At 35.8% G+C, this 15573-nt stretch overlaps 3 protein-coding genes across 4 annotated transcripts in view; 2 read left to right on the forward strand and 1 right to left on the reverse strand.

Moving 5' to 3' along the window:
* Positions 1-2125: 2125 nt before the first annotated feature.
* On the forward strand, positions 2126-8430 carry LOC125239459 (PR domain zinc finger protein 15-like). Of its 2 annotated transcripts, none has more exons than XM_048147068.1 (2): positions 2126-2319; positions 5305-8430. In XM_048147068.1, the coding sequence occupies exon 2, from the start codon at positions 6617-6619 to the stop codon at positions 7691-7693; it is 1077 nt and encodes a 358-aa protein (XP_048003025.1). In that variant the 5' UTR covers positions 2126-2319; positions 5305-6616; the 3' UTR covers positions 7694-8430. Both variants share the same exon structure in this region, with proteins under 2 accessions (XP_048003025.1, XP_048003026.1).
* Positions 8431-12046: 3616 nt separating this feature from the next.
* On the reverse strand, positions 12047-14208 carry LOC125239458 (DNA-directed RNA polymerase I subunit RPA49-like). Its single transcript, XM_048147067.1, has 2 exons — positions 12582-14208; positions 12047-12403 (listed from the first exon to the last, which is right to left on the reverse strand). The coding sequence occupies exon 1, from the start codon at positions 14119-14121 to the stop codon at positions 13027-13029; it is 1095 nt and encodes a 364-aa protein (XP_048003024.1). The 5' UTR covers positions 14122-14208; the 3' UTR covers positions 12047-12403; positions 12582-13026.
* A 339-nt stretch (positions 14209-14547) lies between these two features.
* LOC125239456 (zinc finger protein 436-like) overlaps positions 14548-15573 on the forward strand; it is a 32913-nt gene continuing 31887 nt past the window's right edge. The window contains exon 1 of the mRNA XM_048147065.1: positions 14548-14810. Coding sequence (XP_048003022.1) covers positions 14703-14810 — 108 coding nt within the window. The 5' untranslated portion in view covers positions 14548-14702. The remainder of the gene's footprint in view (positions 14811-15573) is intronic.

Genomic DNA, 15573 nt, shown 5'->3' on the forward strand with positions numbered 1-15573 from the left:
TTGTCTTGCATATGTTTCGGTTTTATATTCTCAACTTTTAAATCATTTTCTACTTTATACATGGCCAGTTCTGTGAACCTCGTCATTATTATTTCATTCAACATTTTAGAATTCTGACATATTGTGAATTTTGTAGATCGTATTTGAATATAATTGACATTTAGCAATTTTATGAGGCAACTGGTATATGCAGCAAGTACGGTTAACTGTGGTGATAGGTGCCTGCCTTTCATGTAAGACTTTATATAAGGGTGCAAATCAGGGACATAGTTATTTTCCTGTAGTTCCAGAAAAATCTTTTCATATTCATCTTTGGACAAAATCTTCTCTACGTGATACACATCTTCCACTGTCTTAGCATCTCTGTTAATAGGTGGTACATGGAACTCATATGTGTAATTGACTTGCTCAACAAATTCCTGTCCAGGTTTTTTATCAGTTTCAAAATTGTTTCTAATTTTCTCAGGATGTTTGAATTGTTTCTTCTCAAACTCTGATACACTTATTTCATGTTGTTGCTGTATGAAGTCTAATTCCTCGTTAGTTATATCTCTATCTATAGGCGGTATACTAATGTCATTTATTATGCTTTTATTACATACAAGGTTTTTGACAGTCATATTGCTTTCAATCTGTCCTGTGTCCATGTGAACAGGATTTGCTTTATGCTTTGTCTTAGTTCTTTTCAGTTTCATCTCTTTCTCTTCGTTTTGATGTTGTAAATAGTCTAATTCAGTTTTGGAAAGCGGTTTCAAATCAGCACTGCCCACCTCTATGAGACGAGTATTACCGGAGATCCTGTTTCTGGCCAGTATAAAAGTCTTACCAGAATCTTCCTTTTCTTCTTCACCGGCGTAAACGAGCTCAGAATCCTCCATAACTATCATCCTAGTCTGATTCTTGTCTTGTAACACAGCACAGTTTGTCTCAAAGTCTTTCGTTACACATCCGTTTTGGAAATACAATAACATGGGATAAACCGGTCCTTTGTTGCAGACCGAATGTACTGTGACCTCCGACATAGTTTCATTAGAGATATGAAGACCAACACGAAGTTTAAAGATTTTCACGCGCGAATTAGGTTACAAAAAAAGTTTATATATACAGTTTGACGTTTACACCATATGTCAACCCAACCGATCGAAGTTTCGTTTAATGGCCCCTGTACACACATGGCCAACGGTTCCACCAGCCCTTTGTGAAACCCCTTGGCCAAGATAAGAGCCGCTGTTTACACATTGGCGAACCAATCACTTGGCATTGGCTCTTCATGAAAGATGGACGTGGAATGAAAAAATCTAGGAAATTCTTGGTCATAGACGTTGTCAGAAAAAAAATATTAAAAAATAATTACCCCGTAGTAAAATTAAATTATTTGCAATATTAACAATTTTTTGAATATTTGATAAGAACATTTATCTTTTTTAGGAAATACATTAAACATTTGCAAGGTTATTTTATTTCCTAAAATCTACACTATTATTGGCATAGATAAACTTATTATTTTCGTAAATATATCACTACTGTCCTCTCTGACGGCTGACGACCAACTGAATGAAGCGCCAACGTGTAAACGCAGTTGGCCATTGGCGCCAAGATCCTTTGATGTGTGGACAAAAAACCGACACGAATCGGTTGGCCGGCAAGCGCAAGCGCCAACTGCCAACTTACGGCCAAGTAGCCCTCTACACACATGGCCAAGGGGGTTGGTGGAACTGTTGGCCATGTGTGTACAGCGGCCATAAAACAAATTATCATTTATGGCTCTTGCACACGTATCGAGTGTGAGTTAAAAAAAAGTTTGTAAAAACAAGCTTTCTGTGCCAGATTAAAGACCTTTTACATCGCGCCAAGGTCACCCTGGTAGTAAGAGCGAGAACACGATATTTCTTTATATATAATGATGACCTTGGCACGGCCTGGTAATGTGTTAGGGCTATAAAAGAGAGCTAGCTAGAGCTATGTCGCAATATATTTAATAAAATTTGAATTTCATTTTTGATCAACTTGGCCGATCTGATAATCAACATCACGTGTGAACAGATCTTAGATGTACCAATTAAATTTTGGTACATGGTACAACGCTACGCTTGGCTAGCTGTCAGTACAGAGTAGGAGTTGACCCGATGGATTTTATTTTTATTTTATAGCTTTTTATTCTTTACCTAAACTAATTAATATAAGCTAACTAAAGTGCTTATACATAAGTGCGTGATCTCCGCCCGTTGAAATACAGGCATCTGTAATTCTGTTTAAATGTACATTCTACTTTAAAAGGCACAATAGAAGTTATCCAACGAGAGTGTAATGTTACATTCAGTAAGTTTTTATTGTATTTAATATACTTTACTCTTTAATCATATGAGGCAGTTTTCACCGAATGCCTGAAGCACGTAAACGGGAAAATCCATAAGTACATATTTGGACTCGAAAAGATAAGCTTCCATTATTGACTTGTAATATTATGCTGTACATATATTATACGTAATTAGAAAGTTTCTTTATCCTACTGAGTGTAACTGATAAGATATCCGTAAGTGAGTAACGTGTTATGGTAACAGAGTAATGGATTTCAGTACCCAGGCTCATATTGACCGGGATATAGACCATGATCATGATGCATGCAACTGCGTCGAAATACCGGTAGCTCGATAAAAATCAAAAAGGTAATCACAGTCTATATAAGTCTAATGAAAATAACCGTGAAACACTCAAAACTTTCATAGAGTTGGATTTAGTCCTAGCTAGGCCCACAAGGTATTCCTAGGGGTGAGGAATCTTGGTAATATTTTGAGATGGAGAAGATAGGTACAATAATTGGGATAACCCTGGAGGACAGCTGAAGCTACCAGTACAATTAAATAAATTAATAAATAATATAAAATATTATACCAAAGAACAAGAAAAGTACCAGTATTTTAGTATGGAGTAGAGATGGGCCGAATATTCGGTAAATATTCGGTATTCGGCATATTCGGCAACTTTGTCAATGTTCGTATTCGGCCGACTAGTTCGGTTACATTGCCGAATATTTACCGAATAAACAAAGTGTTAAATAACGTAAGTTGTTTTGTAATTCATCGGATAATGCCATCATATTTCAGCGTTCCAAGGAACTACAAAAATAGAGCTAAATATATGGTTCAAAATATCAATAACATTTTGTATTTTATAACAAAAATATAGGTCAAGAAAAAACAAAATTTTAAGTATCCATCTATTGATAAGAACAGCAGGTGCTAGTAACACTAGTAACATTATGTATTCATTACCATTCCTTTAAAAGTTTTAAACTTTACATCAGCTTTAAAAATATAGCGCACCAAATATTCGGCCGAACGTTCGGTTCGGTAAGATCTGAACCGAATGTTCGGCCGAATATTCGTATTCGGCAAAGTCCATATTCGGCCCATCTCTAGTATGGAGTAAAAACTGGTTTCCAATCCGTGATTTTCAAAAGAGTTACGCATTGACAGCCTGTAAAAAAGTTAAATAAAATTGCTATACGTTTGTTTTTGGAATTCACTAAAAAATAGGCTCATGATACTAGTTATTGTATATTCTGTTCATGATAAAAAAATTATGAAAAGGTTAGGTAGGATAGCAATTAACTATACACCATAATTATTGCAATGGATTGCTGTAGTGTAAAACTGTAGATATACATATTGTTTTGACCAAGTTTAAATAAAAAACCGGCCAAGAGCGTGTCGGGCCACGCTCAGTGTAGGGTTCCGTAGTTTTTCGTATTTTTCTCAAAAACTACTGAACCTATCAAGTTCAAAACAATTTTCCTAGAAAGTCTTTATAAAGTTCTACTTTTGTGATTTTTTTCATATTTTTTAAACATATGGTTCAAAAGTTAGAGGGGGGGGACCACAGATGTCATATAAACCATAGATCAAGCAAACGTATCTACTTAGCGTGTCAAATGAACTCAGTGAAATCCACTGAGTTGTCCGTCTTTAATCGCAGCTTGCAGCTTCCGGGCGTCAATTTTTGTAAGTTGAAGTCAACAAAAACATTAAAAATGCCTCGTTATATGATATTTAATTGCAACAACATAAAACTTATCAACACTCAAGGGCCTGAGCCATATTTAAAATCACAGGCAAGTAACAACTTCAGTACAAAATCTGACACGCTCGGCCGCCATACAAATAAATGAACTCGTTTCTTCTATCTAAATCTAATTCTGTGGGGGGGACGCACTTTTTTTTCCTTTAGGAGCGATTATTTCCGAAGATATTAATATTATCAAAAAACGATCTTAGTAAACCCTTATTCATTTTTAAATACCTATCCAACAATATATCACACATTGGGGTTGCAATGAAAAAAAATATCAGCCCCCACTTTACATGTAGGGGGGGTACCCTAATAAAACATTTTTTTCCATTTTTAGGGTTCGGTAGCCAACTAGGAACCCTTATAGTTTCGCCATGTCTGTCTGTCCGTCCGTCCGTCCGTCCGTCCGTCCGCGGATAATCTCAGTAACCGTAAGCACTAGAAAGCTGAAATTTGGTACCAATATGTATATCAATCACGCCAACAAAGTGCAAAAATAAAAAAATGGAAAAAATGTTTTATTAGGGTACCCCCCCTACATGTAAAGTGGGGGCTGATTTTTTTTTTCATTTCAACCCCAACGTGTGATATATTGTTGGATAGGTATTTAAAAATGAATAAGGGTTTACTAAGATCGTTTTTTGATAATATTAATATCTTCGGAAATAATCGCTCCTAAAGGAAAAAAAAGTGCGCCCCCCCCCTCTAACTTTTGAACCATATGTTTAAAAAATATGAAAAAATCACAAAAGTAGAACTTTATAAAGACTTTCTAGGAAAATTGTTTTGAACTTGATAGGTTCAGTAGTTTTTGAGAAAAATACGAAAAACTACGGAACCCTACACTGAGCGTGGCCCGACACGCTCTTGGCCGGTTTTTTATTTTTGCACTTTGTTGGCGTGATTAATATACATATTGGTACCAAATTTCAGCTTTCTAGTGCTTACGGTTACTGAGATTATCCGCGGACGGACGGACGGACGGACGGACAGACAGACATGGCGAAACTATAAGGGTTCCTAGTTGACTACGGAACCCCTAAAAAGAAATTAAAAATAATTGCATACAAATCAGTCTTTTTTTGGACAGTGCCACAATTATTTAGAGTTATCAGGCATCAGGCGGGCCGTATGCTTGTTTGCCACCGACGTAGTATACAAAAAGAAAAATTATAGTATTATGTATAATTTTATTTTCACATACAAAGACTATATGCAACATATTATAATTTTCAGATGTCCCCCAGATGAAATCAAGAAACATTGTCTCATCATGACCTCCACTGCAAGACTGATTACTAATAAAACAATGCGGTCATATTCATAAAAGACTAAAGCCCAGTAGCGAAATTTATAAAATGGCAGAATATGTATGCGATTACTGCACGCGCACATTCACAAGGAAGTACAACCTCGAAACGCATATAGAGAACTGCCACGTCAACTCAACTTGCTACTGTGAGATCTGTGACACGAGGTTTGGGAGCCCGGCCGGTCTTCAGCTCCACCTCAGCAGAGGTCACAACCGGTTCATGCAGCCCTACCCCGAGTGTGACATCTGCGGACGAATCTTCACTAGAAAACAAAATGTTGTCTCGCACATGGTCACCGTTCATCTCCAAGGCGTCGGGCCTCAGATACAGTGTCCAACATGCGCTAAAACTTTTACAACAGAGAGAAACTTGAAAAGACATATCAACCAACTACATAACCCCGATGTGCAATACCCGACCTGCGATTATTGCAAAAGATCCTTCAAAGGCAAACACTCTCTCTTAGCTCACATACAGGCGAATCACAATGTACTAAAAGGAATCATCAAATGTCACCTGTGCGAAAAAGTTTACACTAATAACAGGAATCTAAAGCGACATATAGAGATGTATCATGGAGAAAAAGGTGAATTCAGATGCACACTGTGCCCTAAAGTGTATACATCAAATCAAAGTTTACGTAGACACGCCAGGACTAGGCATAACACGGACCAGGAATATAAAATAGACTTCAATATGGAACAAGACACCACAGATTATTATAACTACGATTTTAAAGTACAGCTTCAAGAATTTAATTGTGAATATTGCGAACAGTTCTTCGGTGACGAAGCTACTTTACGACAGCATGTGAAATCCGATCATACGTTTAAGATGTTCTATGAATACTGCAGAAATTCCTTGCTGAAACAAATGGGGCAGACTGAGAAAGAAAGTTTGTATAACTGCGAGAATTGCAATAGCGTATTTAACTCTGTCTACGAACTGAAGGACCACATGAGAACCAGTCATGATAGAGAATATTCACTATCAACATGTAATGTTTGCTTCTCAAAGTTCTACAGCAAAGAAACCATGTTTGAACACAAAAGGTTTGCCTGCCGCCGCCTGGTGTGAACCACTGCAACTATTGCGACAAATTATTTACAGATATCTCAAGTCTAGAGTTTCATATCAGGATTTTTCATCCACAAGCCCAAATAGCTGACAATGATGTGTCCTCAACCAACCCTGAAGAATCTGAAGCTGGTTTTAAATGTCCTCACTGCGATAGAATGTACTACAGTGACCGCTCTTTAAAGCACCACATGAAACTAAAACATACTACTGATGAAGCCGTTGGTTGTGGACTATGTGGAAAAATCTGTAGCAACAAGTATTATCTCGCTTCACACATTAAAATTGTGCACAACAACGACTCCTGGTCTAAATGTGACTATTGTGAGAAACAGTTTAAATCTAAAAGGAATATCCGTCGTCATATAGAATATACACACTTGGGCATGCAGCGCTACAAATGCATCGAATGTGAAACACTTTTTAAAGAGAAACGGAGTCTCAGAAAACATGTACGGACCAAGCATCCTAACTCAACAGTGTTCCCTCAGTGTCATATCTGTTACAAGCGCTTTGAATCAGCAAAATCCTGTAAGATTCACCTAAAGTTACTCCATTCTTTCAACATGAATACATATCCGTGTGATCTCTGCTCTGTCTCCTTCAGTTCAAACGAAGCGTTGTCAATCCATCTCCAAACAAAGCACTTAGCTAAAGACCAGATCTTCAAATGCGAGCCATGTAACATAGTCTTCACCGGACAGGACAAATTTGAACAACACAACGAAATATTCCACGTCACACCGACCGTAACACAAAAACTTTCACCCTGCTGTGTATTATGTATGAAAGATTTCAGCACACGGAAAACTTTGAAGCGGCATATCAAGAAATTCCATAACGATTTCGACGCTGAAGAACTAGCGACTTACGGATCTAAGAAACGCATGTTTAATATAGAATGCGAGGAATGTATACAGAATTTTAACAACGATTATTACTTAGATATATACCAGAAATTGAGACATTTGAGAGACTCGATAATTTTCAAATGTGAGACCTGCACTTCTTCTTATAACTGTTTGGAGTATTCGGTACAGAGACATAGGTTGAGTAATATGGAAGGATGTAAGAGTAAGATGATTTTGAGTGAGTTATGTACTGCGGAGATGAGCGATGAATCCAGCTGGGTGGAGTCCGCTGAAGCGGAGAGCACTACGGGGGATATAACTGTGAAGGAAGAGCCGATAGATATAGAGGAGAATATTGTGAAGACTGAACCTATGTCACCGTGAATATAAAAGGTGCCTTTCCATGTAACTTAGCCGTTGAAGGGTACACATGGGTACAAAACCAGGTGCTCTATGACACCATTGCACCAGTCTGTCGACAGAACCGCTACCCTTCAACGGCCAAGTCACACAACATTGACTATAATAATAAAGAAATAGCTGTAAGGAACCTTAGACTTGTCACGAATTTGTCTAGATTTCATAACTTTTTAGAGATAAACATGCAGCTCCATCGAGACTGGGCTAGTTTTTTACAGAATGTTTTAGGTGGGATACCTGTAATTTACAGTTGGATTGTCTGCATGTATTGACCCTAACACTAAACATGGAACAAGTAATATTGTCTGTATCTCAAAACCTATTTAAAGCAATAATTAGTATTATATAAATTAAGTTAAAATCTATTTAATTTTAAGATCAACATATTTTTATTTACATTTTATATTTTTAAAATCATATTATTCACAATTGTATTTTACTATAAAGAGAAAAGTTAAGGATAAAGCCTTGTAAGTCTTGTAACAATTTGTAATATCACAAATCAGATTACAGAGTCAATCCGATTACTTAAGTGAAATTATACAGGAATAAGTTAGGAAAGAGTTGTAAGTCTATACATCAGTAAACCTGCCTGTGTGGTGACGGGAATTTCACCACCCCTTTTCTTCCCGTGGGTGTCGTAGAAGGCGACTATGGGATATGGGTTAAATTGTGGCGTAGGCGAGAGGCTGGCAACCTGTCACTGCAATGTCACAGTTTCGTTTTCTTTCAACCCCTTATTTGCTAAGAGTGGCACTGAAACTTTAGTAGTTTCATGTGTTCTGCCTACCCCTATATGGGATACAGGCGTGATTGTATGTATGTACATCAGTAAACGCTAGTTATTTGTAGTGACATCTAGCGTCAATCATGCATGAATCATGCGTCAAATTATCAGTACCACATTAGTTTATATTACTACAAAACAGAATACTGATTAATATTATTGTAATATTAGCTAAAAATTGTTGAGCATTAGACTTTTCGTTCGATGCGACATCTATTGACAAGTAGCAGTAATGATAATTTACGCTAGATGTCACTACAAATAACTCGCATTTACTGATGTATGGAGTTACAACTCTTCCCTTATTCCTCTATGGAGAAATGGAGATATCTCATTTTTCATTTATTTATTTTCATTTATTTATTTACCATTACACGTCATGTTCATTACAAAAGATGTTAATAATTATAGGTAGTCAGTACATGACACCCTGTCAGGGCACAAAATGTTGATAAGTAGGAGGGTACACTGGTACAACAGCAACACCCATAATAGGGATTATTAATAGACATTTATATTTTAACAGCGTTATCGATAGTACTTACGATTTTAACAAAACTTATTAAACTAGTTCATGCGTTAAAGCAACATAGGTAGGTATGTCAAAAAACGTAAATTATGTAAATTAAGTGAACCAGTTGGTAAACAATGCAATGTAATTTCTTAATATTCCTATTTATACATAATAAGTCGCATGCTCATTCCAACAATATTAACCTAATAAAATTGAAACAATTAAAGATCGAATTTGTTGTGTGCAGAGATTATAATTTTTTTTATTTACTTGTCTTACTAAACTACCATAAGTTTTAGAGGCACAAGCTAAGTTAGCAGTGTATTTGACATCCCCGCCGGGGCAACCTATATTTTAATAGTAATCTATAGTGTAATAAAAAAATGAATTAGTCCGTCAGTTACATTATCAAAGAATTTTATTTTTTCTCGTAAACGAAAATTGACGACGGTTGAAGTTTTGCTTGACGTCACGCCTAGGTACAATTTTTACTTAGAAGTGACGCCACAAGCCCCCACTCCAGAGCTTTGATGCTCTATATCTTTGTATTTTTACATTAATTAGAAAAAGTGAAAAATAAGTATTCAGTATTTTTGGACGATCTAACTGACGGACTAATCAGAATGTCATTTTTTATGTAGTCGTCATCCCTATTTTTAAACTTTTAATATGATCTGGCTTTATTAACGAAAACGCAGCCAACATAGCGTGGTCTATAGTTTTATTTTGTATGAATAGTATTCTTAAGCAGCTATAGAATAGCATAAAAGCAGATATACACCGTGGGTGCTACTAAACCTACAGATTTTATATGACACACGAACCATAGAGTATAGAGGAATAAGGGAAGACTCCATACATCAGTAAATGCGGGCTATTTGTATAGGCATAGTTTAGTGACATCTAGCGACACGCGTCAAATAGCGTGAATTAACAGTACCACTACTCGATACTAGGTGCCAAAAGTGTCTCGTCGGGCAAAAAAATAATATTAGAACCGTTTACAACTTATATTATAAGCAGAAGGAATTGAAAATGAAAACAGAATACTGATTAATACTATTGTAATATTAGATAAAAATTGGTGAGCATTAGATTCTTCGTTCGTCGCGACATCCATTGACAAGTAGCAGTACTGATAATTTGCGCTTGTCACGTGATTGTCGCTAGATGTCACTTAACTATGCCTATACAAATAACTTGCATTTACTGATGTATAGAGTTACAACTATTTCCTTAACTTATAACTCTACTCAGGCGGCTCAGGCCTTAAAACTTTGATTCTATGAAGCGGTCTAGTTCAACACTAACAATTTAAAATAAAACAATGTTTATATGATAAAATATCCATTTTATTTGATTTCATACTTCCTTATCCTATAAATACAAGTATTGCTAGTCTATCATTAATTTCGGGGGTATCAAATAATTGTTTATTTATTTGTTTATTTGTTTATTAGGATCACCAACAGAAGATACAATATACATACTATTAATTACAGATTATAAAAAGCCCATTCATAATTGATCCCCCACTTATAGGTAATCACAGCATGCAAAAACATAATATTAAGTATGACAATATTCCTATTGCCCCAAGGGCTATATATAAATTAACTAAGTTTACACATTTAAACTATTACAAAATTACAAATTAACACAGAAATTATCAATAAGTAAACAGAGTTAGCAAGATCCGTCAACAGATAGTAATTTGTTTTTAAATGAGGATTCGCTGTCGCTAAACACATCCAAAGATGGGTCCCTTTTAGTAAATTCGTTGTACAGGCGAGCCAGGCGAGGCAAAGGCGAGTGCGCTAAAAGGTTTGTCCTACTAGGAGGCACATAGAGTAAAGAACACGGGTAACGTGGCAGGCGGGACGGAACTTTCAGACTTATCTGACTAACCATTTCCATGCAGTCAATCTTATTGTTTAGAAGCTTATGCAAAAACATTAGGTCCAACATACTACGCCTACTAGTAAGAGAAATAAGATTAAATTGTTTAAGTCTAGAATTATATACCTGGCTGCCTTTTCCAAAACGATAAGATAAGTGTCTAGTAAACCGTTTTTGCAATCGTTCAATTCTTTCAATATGTATTTTGTAACTAGGATTCCAGATCACACTACAATATTCTAATTTACTCCTTACGTAACAATTGAATAGGGTAATAATTGTAGAACATTCCTTGAACTCCTTACCACATCTCAACACAAACCCCAGACATTTGAATGCAGCATCAATTGTCTTCTCTATGTGACTTACAAAGCGTAGCTTGCTGTCCATAATGACACCAAGATCTCTTATTTCGTTGACCTCTTGCAAATTTTCGTTTAGTATTACATATTTCGATGGTATAGGATTTCGTTTTCGACTGAATTTTATATGGTTACATTTACTGGGGTTCAGAACCATTCCGTTAGACCTACACCATTTTACCAACACGTCTACGTCATCCTGTAACCGATGGACATCAGATTGATTTTTTATCACACGGAGCATTTTCAAATCATCTGCAAATAGCGTTACAATCGAGTGATTAAATTCAAGAGTTATGTCATTAATAAATACGTTGAAAAATAATGGCCCCAGATTAGATCCCTGTGGTACGCCAGAGAGTGCAATAAAACTGTCAGACTCAGTGCCCTCTATCACCACAGTTGATGGCCTGCCTTGAAGGTAAGTTTGGCACCAGTTAAGTAAACTACCTGCAACACCGAAGTTGTGCAATTTATAAACTAAGATTCTGTGATTAACCTTATCGAAAGCCTTCGGAAAGTCGGTGTATACCGCATCTACCTGGTGGCCTCCATCGACAGCTTCCGCGATGTTACTTACATAGCTAAAAAGATTTGTACAAGTCGATCGCTTGGGCATAAACCCGTGTTGATATGGAGAGAGCTTGTCTTTTACATGATCAAATAGTGCAGCATAAACCAGCCTCTCGAAAACCTTGGCCATCGAAGACAGTATGGAAACGGGCCTATAATTTGAAACAAATTCGCGAAATCGCAAACTATGCACCATGTAACATGAGAAGGCTGAATAATATTCCTGATCACATTTTAAGATTATAATTCTATATTAACTTGTCTGGATTTCATCTAGTTTCAGAGTTATTATAACCAATAAAAAAAAATTAGAAAAGGGCTTTTGATGGTGATGATGAGTGATGGAGCATAGTCCTTACATCCTTATTATACATGAGATGTAAAATACATGTTATATTCCGTAAAAAAATAATTTAATTAATAACTGTATTGTTAACACATGTAAAAATAAACGAAAATTAAATAACATATTTTTTTTGGCAACATTACTAAAACTTACACACCTAATACTTTTGGCCTCAGGAATGTGTGCTTAAAATCTTGTATTCCTACCCTCTTATTCATAAACGTTCACTAAAGTTATCAAGCCGATAAAGTTCGTTTGTCCCTTTCTATCACACCAATACGTCGGAAAGGGACAAACGAACTTTATCGGCTTGATAACTTTAGTGAACGTTTATGAATAATGGGGCTAGTGTATACCATGTACAGCAAAACATTTTTAGATTTGAATGAGTTTATGCCATTATAGGAGCAAAGTTTCACTGTCCTTATTGATAAATGTCTAACAGCGAGAAGTGCAAAACATTCAAAAGTTCAAAAATTGTATTTTTAGAAAAAAAGTCTAGATACTAATTAAAACCTCCTGTTTTATGCCTAACATCTATTTTTATGTTAAAATACAAAAAAAAAGATTTTGGGATATAACATGTTCTCTTCCTTTTGGCCTGAGAAATGTGTGATTTAATTATTCAGTTTCCTCCTATTACATTGTGTATAAATAACTGTGACTAAAAACAGAGAACCCAACTATTGGTCACTGGCCACTGTTCTTGGTTGAATAATGTTTTTATTTACAACTATTGTTCATATCTTTGAAATGAGGATTACCCATGATTCTTATCTTAACAGGAAACAAACTAAAACACATTAGCCCAGATAATCAAAACTTAGTACTTTTCCTTCTCAAAAACGTAGCCTTTGCAGGCAAGGGCAATTTTAACTGCAACATCTTCCCTCCGTCTGCATGTACTACTGTTGCTCTGATAAGCCTAATCTTATTGAGGCAAGCCTGAGACTTAGGCGACATCTTCAACGCTGCACATAAAGGCTCAAACATGTATTTAAAGTTACTTAATATCAATACAAATACCATTATGTGACATATTAGCTTATCTTTCAAGTATCCCGGTCTAACTCGTTGCTTTCTTACTCCTTTATTGAACTCCGTAAAGCATTTTAAAGCGATATTATTTAATGTGTTAGAAAAATCACATACTTTAAAGTCTTTCTTTAATAAATCCCTGCAACCTACATGCGTAAACTTGATGAGCTCACTAGTGTAGACAGCGAGCACCGTTAACTGAGGAGAATATGTTCGGCCTTTGACTAATGATTTTATGTACGGATGGTAGTGCTCTACAAAGTCAACTTCCTTTAATTCTGTTAAAATGTTCTCGTAATCTTCTTCGGACATGATTTGCTCTATAGGATATACTTCTTCAACCTTAGTGGCGTCTTTGTCCATAGGCGGTATATAGAAGTCTTCGGAATCGGTCTTATTATACGAAGATAGGTCTAATTGGTCAGCAGTAACATTCGCAGTCACATTTTGCATTTGTTCTGTAACTGTTACAACATTTGATTTCAATTTCTCGCGCTGTTCCATTTGCTGCTTTTGTTTTTTAGATCCGAACTTCCTACTCAGCTCCAGCCTGCTGGTTTCCTGTTGCGACGAGTTTAAGTCGACTTTACGATAAGGTATGAGTTCGGCGTTGCCCACCTCTATAAGACGTACTTTACCGGTTTTTCTGTCTCTGGCTAGTATTAGGGTCTTGCCCAAATCTTCGTTTTGCTCGTTACCATAGTAAACAAGGTCATCAAGCTCAGTAGCTATCATTTTAGTCCCATTATCTGTATCTTGTATGATTGCGCATTCACTTTCGAAGTCTTCACTCGGGTAACCGTTTTGAAAGTTTATTAGCATTGGATAGATCGGTCCCTTTGTAGGGACCGAATCTATCGTTAATTCCGTCATTGTTTAAACGATGCACCAGCACTGCATAAAATTACAACACAACGTTTTAGTTTCACGTGCAACTTGAATTTATAGGTTATAAAAGTTATAAACAACCTCTACTGTCAAATGTGGCATAAAGATTCGTTCAGAAACAAACGCATGTTAAAAATGGTAGTTTGTGGTGTTGCACACGGAATAGGACCACTAATTCAGTATATGGGACATAGGACAACACTAGTACTGTCAAGCAATAGGGTACTTTCTGTAACGATGAATGAACTTATTTTCTTATAATTAAAAAAGTTTTGTATTTAAAAATAGACTTTATACTATTCTAATAAAGCTCATATTAAACCACATAAGCACATGATTTTAAATACAAATTGTACAAGTTATTACCTTCTCAATAGTAGGACGCGTCTTCGATATTTTGTTTATTTATTTTTATCAACAAAACTATATTATCAATTAGAAATAGTTCTTAATTCACTGCACAAAATGAGATCATTTAGCTCCCTTATTTTTATCAAATTCGTACTGTTTCGTAAGCAATTTGCTTAACGCTTATTTAATAAACGTAAAAAAAATTAAGATTTAATATGTCTCAGTTATTACTGTGCAGAGTGTGCCTAGCCAGCAACGTAACTGTTTATAACATATTGAACTCCTGCCTTCAAGAAATGTACGAGAAATTAACTAGATTACCGGTATGTCAATTGCTGAAAATATATCTTTCTCTATAAACCTGTCTGTGATGTGAAGAAACCGGACTAACTCTTATTAAGTCCTAGTTGCCCTTCGGGGTGAAAGCCATCTAGCAGTCGCTGTCGTAAAACTAGTGCCTACGCCATATCTTGGGATTAGTTGTCAAAGCGTATATACTAATGTAAATTGCCAATAAAATAAGTTCTCTATACATCATAGAGCAGTGGTTTTCAAACTTTATGGTGTCACGGTCCTTTATGACTCCTTAATTTTTTCGCGACCCCCATAGCTCTTTCTTTGCCAAATATTAGCTATATCAATTATAACAAAACTGGATTTGCAGATTTATTTTCTGATTATGTTTGGCTATTGAAAGTAGCAAACGAGTATCTTGCCGCGATATCTTTGACAGCATAATACAACAATGACAAACATAATTACAACAGATAAAGTTAACGGGTTTCTATAGCAAAAATAGAGTTGTGGACAACGTCTTTACACAATATGAACGTGAACGTAGAAATCCATATTTCTGTTATGGTGGAGAGCTTGCAAAGTTAAAAAAACCAATTCTCAACATATCCATTTCAATTGGTTTTCAAATAATGGCTTGATCCCATTTGCTACTTCATATTTATGTGAGCTGACATTTTCAACAATGGTAGATATAAAAACAAAAAAAGGTATAAGAATTTGACTTTTCAAGAATTTGACTTCATTGAGTTAGAAAAAATCAAATCAGCCTGTCATAAGTTTCTCTTAAAC

This window comes from Leguminivora glycinivorella, chromosome 25 (assembly GCF_023078275.1).
Source record: "Leguminivora glycinivorella isolate SPB_JAAS2020 chromosome 25, LegGlyc_1.1, whole genome shotgun sequence".
Taxonomy (NCBI): Eukaryota; Metazoa; Arthropoda; class Insecta; order Lepidoptera; family Tortricidae; genus Leguminivora; species Leguminivora glycinivorella.

Bases quoted from the DNA above. Each gene is read 5' to 3' on its own strand.
- LOC125239458 (XM_048147067.1), bottom strand. From the start codon at position 14,121: ATGACGGAATTAACGATAGATTCGGTCCCTACAAAGGGACCGATCTAT.
- LOC125239459 (XM_048147068.1), top strand. From the start codon at position 6,617: ATGTACTACAGTGACCGCTCTTTAAAGCACCACATGAAACTAAAACAT.